The 18,021-nt window shown below is 33.2% G+C and overlaps 2 protein-coding genes across 2 annotated transcripts; one reads left to right on the top strand and one right to left on the bottom strand.

The window, feature by feature from the left end:
* The first annotated feature begins 736 nt into the window (after window positions 1-736).
* OR4K14 (olfactory receptor family 4 subfamily K member 14) lies at window positions 737-5,895 on the top strand. Its single transcript, XM_004054799.5, has 2 exons — window positions 737-903; window positions 4,813-5,895. Exon 2 carries the CDS (start codon window positions 4,842-4,844, stop codon window positions 5,772-5,774), a length of 933 nt encoding a protein of 310 aa, XP_004054847.4. The 5' UTR covers window positions 737-903; window positions 4,813-4,841; the 3' UTR covers window positions 5,775-5,895.
* Window positions 5,896-16,754: 10,859 nt separating this feature from the next.
* Window positions 16,755-17,696, bottom strand: LOC101124917 (olfactory receptor 4Q2). Its single transcript, XM_019009409.3, has one exon. The coding sequence runs from the start codon at window positions 17,694-17,696 to the stop codon at window positions 16,755-16,757; it is 942 nt and encodes a 313-aa protein (XP_018864954.3).
* Between the last annotated feature and the right edge of the window lie 325 nt (window positions 17,697-18,021).

Consider the following 18,021-nt stretch of genomic DNA (forward strand, 5'->3'; position numbering starts at 1 on the left):
TTTACTATACTCAGAGGCTGCCTTGGTAGTCAAATTTCTCATAAATTTGGTAGAGCTTATATACCTAATATGGAAGTAAATGTCATGTGAATAGTTGTAAATGTGATGACCATTTATCAGAATGTTTTGGAATATTTGTCTTCAGCGTGGACCCATTAGTAGAAGAATCCTGCATTAACCTTGAATGATTTGGGGAAGTAAGTAGGCTATCAATAATAAATGATGAACAAAGTAACCCACACACCTGGAGATTTCATCATGCCTGACCGTACCAATCTAGAGAAGGCAAATATTTTGGCACATATAAATCTGATGCTCCTTGTATGAGTAAATCTTTTTCAAAGTGTAATGCTTGATCAAAGTTATATAATGTGCAGAGTTGGCAAATTTTCAGCTTATTTTTAGAGTGTAACTTGTTAATTTGATTATTTAGAGATAAATTTGTCATTTTATACTTGATTAACTGGATAATGGTATATATAATTCTGCTTGAATTACTAAAATAAATGCAGTTGTGCTAATATAATCTGGCAGATCTGTAACTATTTTTCTTTTGTCACCTGGAGAAATGAACATGATTCATTACTGCAAATTTCCGCCCTCAGATGATTTATTCCCAAGCCTTTGTTATGGTCATTGGTCACAAATGGCCCATAGTTAAAGGATTCTTAATTGGTGGGTGACAGGGTATATTTATATCTTAACTCCAAGGAAGACTCAAATCTGAAGTTCTCTAACTTTAAAATAATGCTTTTCCTGAGTTATTTTTAAGATGCAGAAGATGATGATTAAATCATCTCTGGGATAAAATATGTGTGTTTTCAATAGCTCCATTCAAGTATAATAGATGTAAAATATAAATTGGGTGAGTTGCAGTATCAGCACTGAGCATCTTAACTCCAGGTTAGTAAAGAACTTTTGTAATAAATATGAACATGCATGAGATATAAGTCAAATACAGATTAATTGTTATATTATTTTATATATTAAATCATTGGATTACATCATAATAACTTGCAAGTTAAAGTTAAATTTTTTTCATTATTATTTGGATTTATACTTTAAAAATACCAATGGTTTGTATATAAAATCAATGTCATTTTTTTCTGATTACAAACAGTATTTATTTGCTTTTAGATGATTTACACATCATAAAGAGTTCTCAGAAATTAGAACTTTAATCGAGATTATTTATTACACGTCTTTTAATATCCATTTTAAAAACATTGTTGAGGTATAATTTATATATCATAAAGTTCACTCATTTTACATGTTCAATTCAATGGTTTTTAGTGTATTTACAGAGTTGTACAACTATCACCAGTATCTAACTGTAGAACAACTTTGATTCAATAGCAAATTGAGTTCCTTTATGTTTGTTTCCCGAGTTTTCCATCTGATTATTTCAACTTTCTGTTCACTTAATCTTTATCAAAAAGTATATTAAATACAATTATGTTTTAGATTTACAAGTGAAATTTTTCAGGGGCATAAAAAGGAAAAGAATATCAATAAAAGTATAGCTCTATGACCTGTGATATATGTGCTAGAATGGGTGTCAGAGGAATCTGACTAAACTTCCTAAGAATTATTGCTTTGTGATTATGTCCCTTGTACCCGTTGAGGATTTTGGCTTCAGACTTAAAATTTCAGACGAAAGATGGGTAGCATCTAATTGTCAAAAAAAGTGTTGCAATTAAATGATTTAATGTAATGTTTTCATAAAAATTCAAGGAGAAGCAAAGCAATTTTGAATTTTCGTTATCTTGACAACAGTCTGGTTGAGATGGGTGCTATTTGGGTGGACTAAGGAAGATATGGTAATCATTAATCCCTTTAGATTCTAAAAATCTATTACTATATCAAATTCTCATTATTAGACTATTTCACAACTAGAATAAGTTACTTTATTTCCCTGTAGAAGCCTTACAAGACTCTTCTTTTATGTTACATTCTTCAATTTTATAAAGGAACAACATTAAATGAAGGAGAGTCCTGCATCTTTTTTGTAGTTTCTCATGAAGGATTCTATGTGATACCCCTTATTAAAAGCTTTATACAATATTTTCCTCTCAGTGAGGAGAGTGAGACTCCAGTTTATTGCTCATAAAAAAAAACTAAGAATGGGACCTATGCATCCTGTTCCATTTCATCTGAAAACTCAGAGCTACGTTTTAAAATAACGTGATGAACTTATTAGTCAATCATGTGTAATGGTGAAAACACCCTCAAAAATGATTGCATAGGTTTTATGCTCTGGTCTTTGTTGAGAGGTCTTGGAAATATCTTTTTCAGTGAAAGTCATCCTAACTGCATTTTTGTACTCATTAATCATCCTCCCTTTATTTTCCCACTCTCCCCACTACCCTTCCCATTGTCTAGTAACCATTTTTATACTATCTCCATCAGTTTATTTTGCTCAGCTTCCACATAATAATTTAAAATATTTTTAAAAGAAAGTCATTCTAAATCATCTCAGAGAAAGTTTATAAATAATAAATCTATCTATAAATGATCTAATTCATTTATAGATAGATTTATGCATCTAATCAAATAGGCTTTTTATCCCAAATACAATTAATTTAAAAATGATAAGAGCAAAAATAAAAATCTGTGGGGTGAAGAAACTAAATAAAACCTAGGTTAAGTGATTTATTTCTTCTTGTATTGATTGGTTTTTATACCAAATAAAGTGAGATGAAAAACTGTGTTAGTGTCTTATAGATACAGTCTGAATGAGTGAGTGTGTAAGTGAGTAAATGAATAAGGAAGAAGATAGCCTGACTACTGCCAAGAGAGGTCCTGGAAGGGACTGAGATTTTCAAAATTCCAAAGGAAATATTATGGAGATAACCAAGTTGGTAAAATAATTAAAAAATAATTGACTAAATATTTTAAACAGATGATTTTATATTATATAAATTGTACCTTAATAAAGTGGTTGGGAAAAAAAAGGAAATATTCCAAGCAGATTAAATATGGAAGAAATCTCAACATTATGGCTCTATAGGAAGCAATTTCTTGAGTTGAAAATTAACTGGAAAATAAGATACAAATGCCCTGAAGAAGATCTACTTTTTCGCTCATTTAATCAAAAGCATTACAACACATTTTACCATAAATATTTTTATTCATTTTTTGAGAAAAAATGAATTATAACAAATTAAAAGCATGATTATAAAGAAATATATTAATAATATAATACTCTATGTCTCTGTTAGGCTGATTATCAGTCTACACTCCTCTCTTCCTCCTTTCACCTTTTCTCTCTAGTTTGCTGATTACGGCCCATATTTCCAGCATATTGAAATATTCTATAAGTCTGTAAGTAAATCATGTCAGATTTGTGCTATCTGTAAACTTGCAAATTATACATATCCAGGTTATTGATGAAGGGCAAGAAAGAGGAAAGAGTCCCACGTTTTGCAATTATAGGCTGTCCTCCCTGATAGCATAGATTAACACTTTAGATTAAAACTTTATGTAAACGAGCCATTATTTAGATCAAATTTTCCTCAAAGATATTATCTGAGAATATCAGAAAAGCCATTCTACAACCCACATATAACACAATAAATGAGACTTTTATAAAATTACTAAGCAACATACATAAGTTGGGTACATGATTTGGGAGCTCATCTATATTTATACATCACCCCCCGCCCATAGTCATTATATCCAAAACATGCATTTTAGCTTAAAGTAATTTTTCTCCTTTAAATTTTGTCTTTGAGGAACAAAATTGGCTTCTCTTGGATTCAGGAGAAAGACATGTTAATCATATTTATATACATAGATACATCTACCTATCAACATGCCTTTGCTAGGTTTAGTTTTGTGTTTGTGTGTGTAAATGGAGAGAGAGGAAGAGGAAGAGACACTTAATAATGTACATTCAGTTTCCCATGTCTTACGTGTTGACATTATTTTTAAGTGAAGCTTTAATTTCAATATTTAGTGCTTAAGAATAATTAATTACCCATTGGGCAATGATATCAACACAGATGATGAGAAGATAGAATCCCTGAAAAAATCTTCATATTCTCAATCCTCCTAAGGAATTTTGGTTCACCTGCTGCACTTGATTGATCCATGTTTTTATATGGACAAAGGCCATGGAAAGAAGGAAAAAAAAGTTCCTACAACTCTCACCTATGCAGAAGTCTTCCAGAATGTCTTAACTGTCCCTCAGGAATCACTGAAGTTTGAAAAAGGCAAATATACATGCTTGTTAGTATATAACAGTCTATATTTTAGAGTATCACTTGCAAGTTAAAAATTATACAGAGAAAACACTTAGTTGATCACTTCATGTGCCAGGCAGTTGACAGGCATTTTCACTCACTTCTTTTCTTCCTTCCTCTCCCTCTCTCTTTCTTTCTAATTGATAAATGAAAATTATATATGTTTATAATGTACAACATGATGTTTTCATATATGTAAACATTGTGGAATGGCTAAATCACATACTTATTTTCTGTGATGAGAATGCAAAATCTACTCTCTTAGTGATTTTCAAGTGTATAATATATTGCTATTAGCTATAATCACAATGATGTACAATAGAACACTTGAATTTTTTCCTTCTGTCTAATTGAAACTTTGTTCTTTGACGAACTTATCCCTCACTCTCCTGCTTCCCAGCCTCTGGTAACCACCATTTTACTTTCTATTTCTGTAAGTTTGACTTTTTTAGATTCCACATATTAAGTGACATCATTTGATATTTGTCTTTCTGTGCCTGGCTTATTTCACTTAATACAATGTCCTTGAGATGTTGCTGCAAATGACAGGATTTTTTTCTTTATTTAGATTACAAACAAAGTCTGAAACCTGAGGCAATGGACCCACAGAACTATTCCTTGGTGTCAGAATTTGTGTTGCATGGACTCTGCACTTCACGACATCTTCAAAATTTTTTCTTTATATTTTTCTTTGGGATCTATGTGGCCATTATTCTGGGTAACCTTCTCATTTTGGTCACTGTAATTTCTGATCCCTGCCTGCACTCCTCCCCTATGTACTTCCTGCTGGGGAACCTAGCTTTCCTGGACATGTGGCTGGCCTCATTTGCCACTCCCAAGATGATCAGGGATTTCCTTAGTGATCAAAAATTCATCTCCTTTGGAGGATGTATGGCTCAAATCTTCTTCTTGCACTTTACTGGTGGGGCTGAGATGGTGCTCCTGGTTTCCATGGCCTATGACAGATATGTGGCCATATGCAAACCCTTGCATTACATGACTTTGATGAGTTGGCAGACTTGCATCAGGCTGGTGCTGGCTTCATGGGTCGTTGGATTTGTGCACTCCGTCAGTCAAGTGGCTTTCACTGTAAATTTGCCTTACTGTGGCCCCAATGAGGTAGACAGCTTCTTCTGTGACCTCCCTCTGGTGATCAAACTTGCCTGCATGGACACCTATGTCTTGGGTATAATTATGATCTCAGACAGTGGGTTGCTTTCCTTGAGCTGTTTTCTGCTCCTCCTGATCTCCTACACCGTGATCCTCCTCACTATCAGACAGCGTGCTGCCGGTAGCACATCCAAAGCACTCTCCACTTGCTCTGCACATATCATGGTAGTGACGCTGTTCTTTGGCCCTTGCATTTTTATTTATGTGCGGCCTTTCAGTAGGTTCTCTGTGGACAAGCTGCTGTCTGTGTTTTATACCATTTTTACTCCACTCCTGAACCCCATTATCTACACATTGAGAAATGAGGAGATGAAAGCAGCTATGAAGAAACTGCAAAACCGACGGGTGACTTTTCAATGAAATCCAGCCTTCCATAGTGTTACATGTTTCTATTCATTCAGCGGATATAATTTCTTTAATATAATTCTGCTCAAAGATTTCATTCTGACACTGCTACATTGATATAGTTTGTAATGTGTTATATTACAGAGAAACAGTTGATTTCAAGAAAAAATATATCATTTTATTTTATATTACAAATATGTATATATAATGTATTACATATATACATAATGTATGTATTTATATTACAAATATATATACATGTAAGTATATATGTATATATATTTTTGTATATATATATACAAAGCTTAAAATATATATACATACATACATGTATATATGTAATATAAAATAAAATGATATACATGTCATTTATTCAGAGAAATGATATATTATTATATATTCAGAGAAATGATATATATATCATTTATTCAGAGAAATAGTTAATTTCAACAAAAATATATCATTTTATTTTATGTTACAAATATATACATACATATATGTATGTATATTATATATTTTATATATACATACATGTATTTTATTACAAATATATATACATACATATATGTACATATGTATATATGTAATGTATGTATCTGTGTATGTATATATATTTGTAAAATAAGATAAAATGGTATATATGTGAAGACGTATATGTGTGTGTATATACACACACACACACATACACACGTATGTATATATATCTTCAACTCCACACATATATTTTGGAATGAACTCTGAATTTTCTAAAACCAGATTTATCTTACTAGTTTATTCTGCCCCAAAAGTTAATATGAAAATGAATTTTTATTTTCTAATCATAGCTCAATACTGGAAATTGCATCATTCAAAACAGGAGACATTTAGCACAGGGAGGCAAGCCTGGGATTAAATAATGCCCAGCAAATATTTGTCCTAATTTTGGAAGCTTGAAAGCAGGAAAAAGACAGCACCATTTCAAGATCCTATTGATTTTAAAAATATGCTTTTCCTAGTAAATGTGTATTATACTGAACGCTTTTATTTAAAAAATGAGTACATTCCAGTGATTTTCATTACAGAAATTCATTTCAACATCGAAAAATCCATATTTTACAGCTCAATATTTTATAATGTAAACATAAACTATTGTGTTACATTTAATATGTATTGGATTATTAAATTAACACATTTTCACCCAAAGTAGATTTTCAATAAACACTGCATCTCTTTCTGATTTGATTCTGTCTCCTGGGGCATCATTTATTAGGAAGTGTGTGTTTGAATGCCACAGATCCAGATGTTATGCTGAATTTTTACATGTCCATGGATCTTAAGAAGACAATTATAAACAGGAGTTAAATTTGATTTTTACTAAATTAATGTGCAGGGAACTCAAGCAATTTTCTCCTAGGTTGACTCTGAGATATCAAACCAAAGGAGAAAATTGAGTAATGATTGAGTTAGTTAAGCAATTGAATGGAGCTTCCAATGACTTTGGATATTGTATTCAATCCAGGAAGGCATGCTTCTGGGTACTTACCACTTGCCCCGTAATTGCAATCCAAACATATGCATAAATATAAAAGAACATAGAAGGAAAACAATTTCTGCCTTAAGATAAAGTCCCCTTGCCTATTATAGTACTCTTTTTTTTTGTTTTATAGACTTTGAACATACTCAATTTTTAAAATCAGTTACACCTATATATGTGAACATTAACAAAAGCTTAAAGAGAAATCAACATCTGCCTTAGAAGTAATTTTCTTTGTTGTTATTGATGTAATACTGATCACTGACTTGTTGCAGACTTTGGACGTAATTTTTTCAGCAAAATATAACAAATACTATGTATATATTTATTTATTCAATTATTATATGCTTTTCAAGTACCTACAACATTTCAGATTCCAGGCAATGATCTAGGAGTGAAGATAGAGTATTTAAGAACATAGATTACCAGACACTTGGATCTTTTCAATTAGTGAAATAAAGACAAGTATACAGACAAGCACAAAATATGAGGCAAAATGAAAACTATGATAGAAATAAACAGGATATCCTCCCAAGGCCCATCAAAGAGAAACCTAATCCAATCCTGATTGTTAGGAAGCCTTTATTCCTTCAACTTTTCTCTGATTTTCCAGGATTCTTTCTTATTAAATTATATATATATATATAACTATATATTAAAATATATCTATAATATATAGTGTGTATATGTTTTATGCACTATAAATATATATGATATATAGTATGTATATATACTGTGTGTATGCGTATATAAATATATACATATATATAGTCAGTGTGTGTGTGTGTTTAGCATAGGAATCGTCATGTCGTAAATGCCCAAATATATACCAGATCCCATAAGGTGTTTCTGACTTCTCAGAACTATCCAATGGCTCACGCTCCATTCCTAATCTCTGCTCAACTCTCCACATTGCTTTGTCCAGATCCGTAAAGATAAATGTGGATCACGGCACTCTCTAAGCGCAGACATTCCTGGGGTTTAACTAGTAGTCTGGACTGTGTAAACATGGCTATTGATAGGTTAGTGAAACTTGAGAGAAATCACCAGTTTTTGTTTTTCATAAACAATGTGCATTTGCAGAGAACTTGTCACCGTCAGTTCATAGGAAGCCACAGATTTCAAATTAGAGGAACCTTCCTGAATTTTGAGGAAGCATTTACAAAACTCATTTTCTGATTTTGAAATGAGGTAAGTTAAATACGTATTACAGTGAGTGTTTTAAAATGCAAATAATGTGGTTCCATAATTGGCCCGCTGAATTTGAACTTTAGGAACCAATCCCAGAAATCTGCTATTTACTATAAACTGCCTCAGGTGATTCTCATTCACTGTTATGACTTAGAACCACTGAATAATTGCTGATGTTATCTGCAGGAGTAAATGCTATTAAGGAAAGGTTGGAAAGGTTTTCTTAACATATAAGACTCTTATTAGTGGACCAGGATGCATTTTCATAATTAATCATCCTAGAAATACATCATTAGGATATACTAATTTTTAAAAAATGCAACCTCCTAAAATACATTATTGATGGTTATACGACGAGGTCAATGATAAGTTTCTGTGAAATTGAAGGAATCTTAAATATCCCTCCTTGTCTCTAACTGCAATCATTAAGATATTTGCTGCTTCCTCTCCTAATTCTCTTTGATATATTCATGCTTTTCTTCAACATGAATATTAAAACAATGTTAAAATCAAATTATTTTGTCTGAAGACTCTTACTAATGTAAGTCATTTTAAATGCTAAATTTTCATAGGAGAGAGCTCCAAATTTAAGGGTTTTCTTTTCTTTTCTTTTCTTTTTTTGAGACAGTCTTGTTCTGTCACCCAGGCTGGAGTGCAGTGGCACGATCTTGGCTCTCTGCAAGCTCCACCTTCCGGGTTCATGCCATTCTCCTGCCTCAGCCTCCGGAGTAGCTGGGACTACAGGCGCCCATCACCATGCCCGGCTAATTGTTTTGTATTTTTTGGTAGAGATGGGGTTTCACCGTGTTACCCAGGATGGTCTGGATCTCCTGACCTCGTGATCCGCCAGACTCACCCTCCCAAAGTGCTGGAATTACAGGCGTGAGCCACCGTGCTCGGCCTAAGGGTTTTCATATGAAGTAAAATGTCTTTCCTATAAACGGGCAAACTATTTTTTCACTTTTATCTCTTCCTATTTGAACTCAGATGCAGTTTGAAGAGGATGAAGTCAAAGAGACTTTTAAAGAAAATGTATCCCCAAACATTGGCTTTTGTGACTCCCACCATCATGAGTGACCTGTGGATCATGCACAAGGTGGTGACTAACTTCTGCAACTCTTAAGATTTCATTTAAGCAACCTTTTCTTCCCAGTTTCCAATATCTAGAATCTGATGTTCTATCTAGGAATGGTATGCCTACATTATATTTTGCAACATTCTGTGGCTCTATGTTTTAAAATAAAAAGCTTTTAAAAGTCAATTGTATTTCTATACACTGGAAATGCAAAAATGAAATGTAACCAAAAGAAAAGCACTAAAACAATGATACATGGAACAATATCAAAAAAGAATAATAATATCAGCCCTTAGTTGTATAAATTTTCCTCTCAGTATTCCTTTTGCTTTGTCCTCTGAATTTTGGTATATTATATTTTCATTTTAATTCAGTTCAATGTATTTCTTATTTCATTTGAATTTTGTTTCTATGACCATGTCTTATTTATAAATGATTTGGATTGTTTCCAAGTGTTTGGAGATTTTCTTATCTTTCTATTCTTGCTTTGTCATCTGAATGAATCACAGCTAGAGAACAACTTCCATATGATTTCAATTATTTTACATTTTTTTAGTTTGTTTTCAAAGCTGTGCAGTTTTATTTTGATGGCTTGTGGCAAATGTCATACAATTTTAATATTGTTTTTTACTTTTATTTTAAGTTCAGGGGTACATGTGCATGTTTGTTACATAGGTAAACTTGTGTCAAGGGGGTTTGTTGTATAGATTATTTCATCACACAGGTATTAATCCTAGTACCCATTAGTTATTTTTCCTGATCCCCTCACTCTTCCTACCCTTCATCCTCCCATAGGCCCCAATGTCTGTTGTTCCTCTTTATGTGTCCACTTGTTCTCATCATTTAGCTTCCACTTAGAGAACATGTGGTATTTGGTTTTCTGTAACTGTATTTGCCAAGGATAATGGCCTCCAGCTCCATCCATGTCCCTGCAAAGGACATGATCTCTTACTTTTTTATGGCTACATAGTATTCCATGGTGTACATCTACCACGTTTCTTTATCCAGTCTATCATTAATGGACATTTAGGTTGTTGTGTTATGTTTCAGGATATAACCTATCTTGATAAAGGTTCTGTGGGTGTTTGAAAAGGATGTGCATTCTCATGTCATTGATGGAGTGTCCTACAAATGTCAATTAGGTCACGTTTGTTGTTAGTGTTGTTGAATTCTTCTATATATTTAATGAACTATTTCTATTAATTGTGTAAAGAGGCATGTTGAAGTATCTAATTATAATTTTACATTTGTCTATTTGTTCTTTCAGTCTTATCAGTTTTCATTTCACATAATTTGTAACTCACTTGTTTGGTACATACATATTTAGAATTGCTATGGCTTGTCCCTTTTATCATTGTGTTATATCTTACTCTGTCCCTGGTAATTTTCTTTGCTCTGAATATAGCTGATATTAGCACAGTTACTCTAGCATCTTTTTTGTTAATGTCTGCATGGTGCATCTTATTTCATCTTTTTATTTTCACACACTTGTGTCATTATATTTGAATTGAGTTTCTTATAGATAGCATGTAAAAGGTCAATTTTTTCTACTTTGCCAATCTCTGTCTTGAAATTAGTGAATTTAAACCATTTATATCTAAGGTAATATTGATATGTTAGGATTAAGTCACCTATTTTATTTTTGATTTTGGTTTCTTCACTCATTTTTAATTTGTTCTATTTTCCCTACTATCCTGTGGGTGACTGTAATTTTTTTTAGAATTTTATTTTGATCTATCTATAGAGTTTTTGGTGTATCTCTTTCTACAGGTTTCTTAGTGGTCATTCTAGGTATTACATTATGTAACCAGTTTACCAGTTCAAGTATAGTATAGAAATCTTATTCTTTCAGTCTCTTTATCCTCCCATACTTTAAATACAAAATTGTCTTAACTATTTATATACATTGAGTACAACAATAAACAATTGCAATAAGGTTTGCTTTAAGTGTCAAATTCAATTTGGAAAACTCAGGAGAAATAAAGGCTATTGTATTTACACATATTTTTCTTTTTATGGTTTTTTTTCTTTTGGTGTTCTAGGATTCTTAACATTTTTAATGTTTATTGTTTTGTCTTCAAGTTTACTGATTCTTCCCTCGGTCCTCCCAAGTATGCTTTTAATTCCATTCATTGAGGTGTCCTTCTTGCTTGCTTTTCTGTATTTCTTCTTCCTTTTTCCTTCCCTCCCTTCTTCCCTCCCTCCCTCCCTTCCTTCCTTCTTCCCTCCCTCCCTCCCTCCTTCCTTCTTTTCCTCCCTCCCTACCTCTCTTCCTTCTGGCTCCCTCTCTTTTTCTTTCTTTCTGTTATGGCATTTTTCACTTTTATAATAAAACCTCCACTTCTATTTGTTTCTTTTTTATGTCTTCTATTTATTTGCTGAGACTTTTTATTTTGTATTTTCTTCAAACATGCTTGTAATTTCTCACTGAAGAATTTTATGACAATTTTAGTATCCGTTTAATCTTAGAATTGACATCTCTTAACTATTTTTTCATTCTAGCTGAGATTTTTCTGGTTTGTATGGTGAGAGTTTCTGTTTTTGTTTTTTAAATTAATCCTAGATATTTCAATGTAATGACACTCTGGATACTATTTAAATCTTTTGTTTTAGCAGGCTTCATCTGGCACTGTGCCATCTGCAAAATGGAAGTAGAAATTAGATTCACTTCTTGGCCTCTGTTGATTCTATAGAGAAGGCCCAGCAGGGTGCTTCATTACTGCTGGGCAGAGGTGAGGGTCCAATCTCCTTACTAGGTCTCTACTGGCTGGCAGGGAAAAGGTCATCTTCTTATTACTCCCTGTATGACCTCAACTGACACTGTGGTGAGGGGGTACTCTTTACTGCTGGAAGGTTTTGACAAATTGGCTTCCAACTCAACCTTCTTTGATATCACCTTGGCAGTGAGGAGAAATTTACCTCACTTGATGGAGTAGAATTACTGGCTCTTCACGTGGTCTCTAATGACACCAATGGGAAGAGGGTTATTACTACCAGAAAGGTTAGAAATCTGGACTCCTTACTTTATTTTGGGGGAAGATAGGCCGTCATTTATTTGTGGCCTTTTGTGGATGGAGAGCAGTTATTGTCTTGAAGTTTTCTATTTTTCCAGGCTTCTCCTTTTCTTGTCCTCTGGTTAAAGATAGTGGGCTTTTTTTTTTTTTTTTGGCTGGGGAGTGTGGGGGGCTATTTCTGTCTGCATCTGTTGGTGTTTCTGGGCTGCTGGTTTCTCCAACACCCAACTGGACTTATATGAGGCAAATTAAAAGAAATAAAAAATGCAAAAAGGGAAATTATCATGCCATGTATTGGATCTTGAAGTTTCTTCCTAATTTGCTGCTTCTATCTTTCAGAGTTTCTTCTTTTTTTTAATGTTTGCATTATATAATATCCAGAGTTTTTGGCTGTGCATAGTAGCATGAATAGGGGAAAGTATATCTATTCCATTTTACCCCAGAACTGGGAGTCTACAATTTATTTTCAGACTATTGACTTTATCATATTCAGTGATTATGCTAACTTCATTTATTAATTTGACTTTCTGTACATTCTCTTCAATTATCTATATACACATACTGTGACATTTGTTAATAATGAATATTTGATTCCTTCCTCTCCATTTCTTATACCGTTCTATTTTTTTCTTGTCTCATTACACTGCCTAAGCCTCCAGAATAATGTTGAATTGTGGTGGCAATATCAAGTATTATTTGTTTCTTAGTTTCAAGGTGAAAGTCTTTAATATTTCAACAGTGAGCATAATATTTATTTTAGAATTATTTTGTGGATACTCTTTATCAGATTAAGGATTCCCTAGTATAAGGTTACTTGTGATTAGTAGTTTACAAATTTGATATCTTTTTTAATAAATTGGTATTGAACTTTGCAATAATTTACTACATCTATCAGTTTGTAAACATAGTTAATTACATGGATTGATTTTTTAATTTTCAACTAGTCTTACAAATCTGGAGTAAGACAAGTGGTTCATATTGTATTATCTTTCTATGTATCAATAGATACAATTTGCTAATTATTTAAATGATCATTACATTTATGTTCAGAGGTGATATTAATTTATAATTAATTTATTATTATTATGATATTATGGTCATATTTTGAAATTTAAGACATGCTGGTGACAAAAAGAAATAAAAAGTATTCTCTATTTATTTACTCACAGGAAGAGTTTGTACAACATTGGTGCTTTGTTTTTCTTGTGTGTTTAAAGAATTTGCTAATGTGAGTTTTCTTCGTGGGAAGGAATTTAAGAATAGATTTAATATATTTTTAATAAATCCCAGCCTATTATAGATTTTCCAAGTCTTCTGCAGAGTGCCTTGAATAGTCATATTTTAAAGAAGTTTTTCCATGTTTTTCAAATTATTAAACTTGTTGGTATAATTCATTTGGTCAATGCAATATGAGAAGATTCAAGAACCAGGGTGAGATTCACCATGTGGCTGTTTTCCTACCCAAGCAGTAATGAAATTACATGTTGAGGTAAATCCTTCATCAGCATGAATCTGTTGGTGACTACAATAAGCAGAGATCAATGACTGACATGCATCCCATATTATTATTGTTGCATGAATATAAAATAAATATTTGTTGTGTTAAGTGGATAATATTTTAGGGATTGTTATTTCATTATAAGCTGACTCACACTATCAAAATTAGTAATTTTTTTTTAAAAAATCTGAGCTTCATATTTTATTTGAACAGGAACATTGTATATTGGATTTCAGATGTAAATGTATCAATCATTAGATGTGTTCCTATACATTTTTAAAATTTGTTTAGTTCATCCATTGTGGAAGATAGTGTGGTGATTCCTCAAAGACCTAGAAGCAGAAATACCATTTGACCCAGCAATCCCATTACTGGGTATATAACCCCCAAAATACAAATCATTCTGTTATAAAGATACACGCACACATATGTTCATTGCAGCACTATTCAAAAATAGCAAAGACATGGAATCAACCCAAATGCCAATCAATGATAGACTGGACAAAGAAAATGTGTTGCATATACACTATGGAATACTATGCAGCCATAAAGAGAAACGAGATCATGCTCTTTGCAGGGACATGGATGGAGCCAGAAACCATTATCCTCAGCTAACTAAGTCAGGAACAGAAAACCAAACACCACATGTTCCCACTTATAAGTGGGAGCTGAACAGTGAGAACACATGGACACAGGGAGGAGAAAACCACACACCAGGGCCTGTCAGGGGGTGAGGGGAAAGGGGAAGGAGTGCATTAGGACAAATACCTAATGCCTGCGGGGCTTAAAACCTAGATGACGGATTGATAGGTGCAACAAAACACCATGGCACATGTATACCTGTGTAACAAACCTGCACGTTCTGCACATATATCCAATAATTTATAAAATAAAATACAAGTTTGATGAATTCTTGCATCTTTAACATCTCTGAAAGTGTTTCTATGTCTCAATGAAAATTTTACAAGTTATTTTTACTAAGTATGAAATAAGAAAACCTCTCTAAAATATTTCTTTTGATGTCAATGCCACATTGATGAGAAAAAATATAGAAGCCTCCTGCATTTATTTAACACATTTTTGTCCCATTTTATTTATTTTAGGTATTTAAGTTAATTTGGGGAGTATAAAGATAATAAAGATAAAAGCTCAGTCATTAATAAATTTACCAAACCTCTTTGGCTTCTGTCTTTGTCACACAGATTTGTTACTATGATTGCTTTAAAATCCAAAGACTAAAAAAGCTGTAAGAATGAAAATACTTCACGGTTCATTTGTATTTTATATATTTTTGTTCAGTTTGTTGTAAACTTGAATGTCGATTTAATTTTTTATCTTTAATTATAAAGATTTGGTAAACAGTAAACAGGCCTATGAGTTTGTCTTAATACAACTTAAGGATACAACTAATGTCGAGGGGTTTTTTGTTGATGATGATGACAGTAATATAAAATAAACTTTCCAATAATTGACAAATGTGAAAATGTCGTGAACTCATTTATATACACTTTCGAGTATCCTGCACAAACTGGCAGATCAAACTGTTGTTGCAATGTGGTAAGTCAGCCAGTGTAGAACTTAACCTTCTATACCCTATATCATTGAAAAAATCATCTTTAATGAATAAATTATTTTTGAGCTGTGTTATGTATGAAGCAGGCACCATAGTAGACATATTCATGTCTGTTTTCATTTTTCATCTTCACATCAGCACTGAGAGGTACACATCATTTTATGCATGCTATGTGTGAGGAAATGCGGGCTTCAAGGCGTAAAAAAATTTTCAGGTTTACATGAATTGTGATTCAAGGAGGGATATTTGAACCCACAATATTAGGCAACTGCTTTCTCTACTACATGTGATAAGGTGATGAAACTAATATATTCCATTAGCTTGTTGTTATATAGTCATAAATTGAATTCACTCTAATACATCTAACTGATATCTCTTAAATATGTACAGAAAGAAATACCTGTAAATTGACTGCAGATATCTACAGATGCTCCTCAACTTATGATGGGCTTATGTCTGAATAAACCCACCATAAGTTGAAAATACTGTAAGTCAAGAATGTATTTAATAAACCTAACCTACTGAACATGATAGCTTAGGCTAGCCTCCCTCAAACATGCCCAGAACATTGACACTGGTCTACAGTTAGACAAAATCATCTAACACAAAGCATATTTTATAATAATAAAGGGTTGAAAGTAATTTATGGAATGCTGTGCTGAAAGTGAAAAACAAAATGGTTATATGAATAATCAAAGTATGGTTTGTACACCATCTTAAAGACAAAAAATTATAAGGTGAATCATCATAACTCAGGGACCATCTGTAATTGTAATAAGTTAAAATTGAAGAAAAAAAAATAAAGCAAGGTAGAGAAGGCAGTGAAGGCTTAGAAAAAGTGGTTTGTACCAGTGCTAAATGACAAACTAAATGGAAACAGTGGATGGAATAAAATTTGATGAGGTGAATACATAAGAGGAAAAAGACAATCTGATAGAAAAATCAGATTTGATTAAATAAAAAAGTAAAAAGATTAGTTATAGTGTACAGTTGAATGATAAAGTCAATAATAGGGCTATTTTGATTTAATGAAATAAATTTAAAAACTAGGCAACCACCTTCTAACTCATTATTTGAAAAGTTATTATTTTAACCTCAGATTTTCTACTTTCAAAAATTCATATCAATGTCTCATGTCTCCTGCTTTTTCCAAGTAAGTCCATTTCTGACCCAGAGCTTCTGCATGGCTGACTTTACCTCTTTGTTCCGAAGTGTGTAGATGAGGGGGTTTAGCATTGGGGTAATAACATTGTAGAGTACAGACACCATCTTGTCCACAGAAAGTGTAGAGAAAGGACGAGCGTAGATGAAAATACAGGGTCCAAAAAACAGTGTTACCACCATGAGGTGAGAGGCACACGTGGAGAGTGCCTTTTGCCTTCCTTCCTTGGAGCGAATCTTGACTAGGATAGTGGTGTAGGAGGAAATCAGCACCACAAAGGAGATGGTGGAGATCAACCCACTGTTAGATACCATGAGCAATTCAATGACAAAAGTGTCAGCACAAGCAAGTTTGATGACAGGGGGAACATCACAAAAAAAGTTGTCCACCTGATTTGGCCCACAAAAGGGTAGATGGATAGTGAGAATGGTCTGGACAGTGGAGTGCACAAATCCTCCCATCCAGGAGGCAGCAACCAACACACAGCATAACCCCCGACTCATGACAGTGGTGTAGTGCAGCGGGCGACAGATTGCAACATAGCGATCGTATGCCATCACTGTGAGCAGGAACATCTCAGCTGCCCCTACAAAATGCAGGAAGAAGAGTTGCACAATGCATTGGTCGTAGGAAATGAGTTTTTCATGATTAAAGAAGTCAGCCAGAAGCTTAGGGGTCGTTACTGTTGAATAACATAGGTCCAGAAATGAGAGGTTGCCAAGAAGGAAATACATGGGTGATGAATTCAGGTATTTATCAGATGCTACTGTGACCATGATGAGGACATTGCCAACCCAAATGGACACATAGAAGAAAAGAAATAGTACAAATAGCCCTGCTTCAATAGATGATGTCGGTGAGAACCCTGACAAGAAAAATTCTCTCACCACTTCTGTTTGGTTTTTATCCATTTGACCTGGCTCTACCTAGATCAAAGAGATTAAACAATAGGGCATTAGTAACATTTAAAATGAATGAGGTAATTCATATCAAATACAAGACTCTGCTCATTTCAAAAGAGAGATTTTTCATCCTCTAAGATACATCCTGATTAATTAGCTGGAAGAAATTATTTTCTCCTTACCTAATATAAATGTATATTATTTCACCAGCTGCAACCTCAAGACACTGATGACATGGCCAAAGTTGATTAGAACATGAAGTTACCTGACTCCAAGCTGCTAACTTCCACATGATGCATTTCTCTCTTCCATCGTTCAACACATTACTTCTCTC

This window comes from Gorilla gorilla, chromosome 15, assembly GCF_029281585.2.
Source record: "Gorilla gorilla gorilla isolate KB3781 chromosome 15, NHGRI_mGorGor1-v2.1_pri, whole genome shotgun sequence".
In the NCBI taxonomy this organism is placed as follows: domain Eukaryota; kingdom Metazoa; phylum Chordata; class Mammalia; order Primates; family Hominidae; genus Gorilla; species Gorilla gorilla.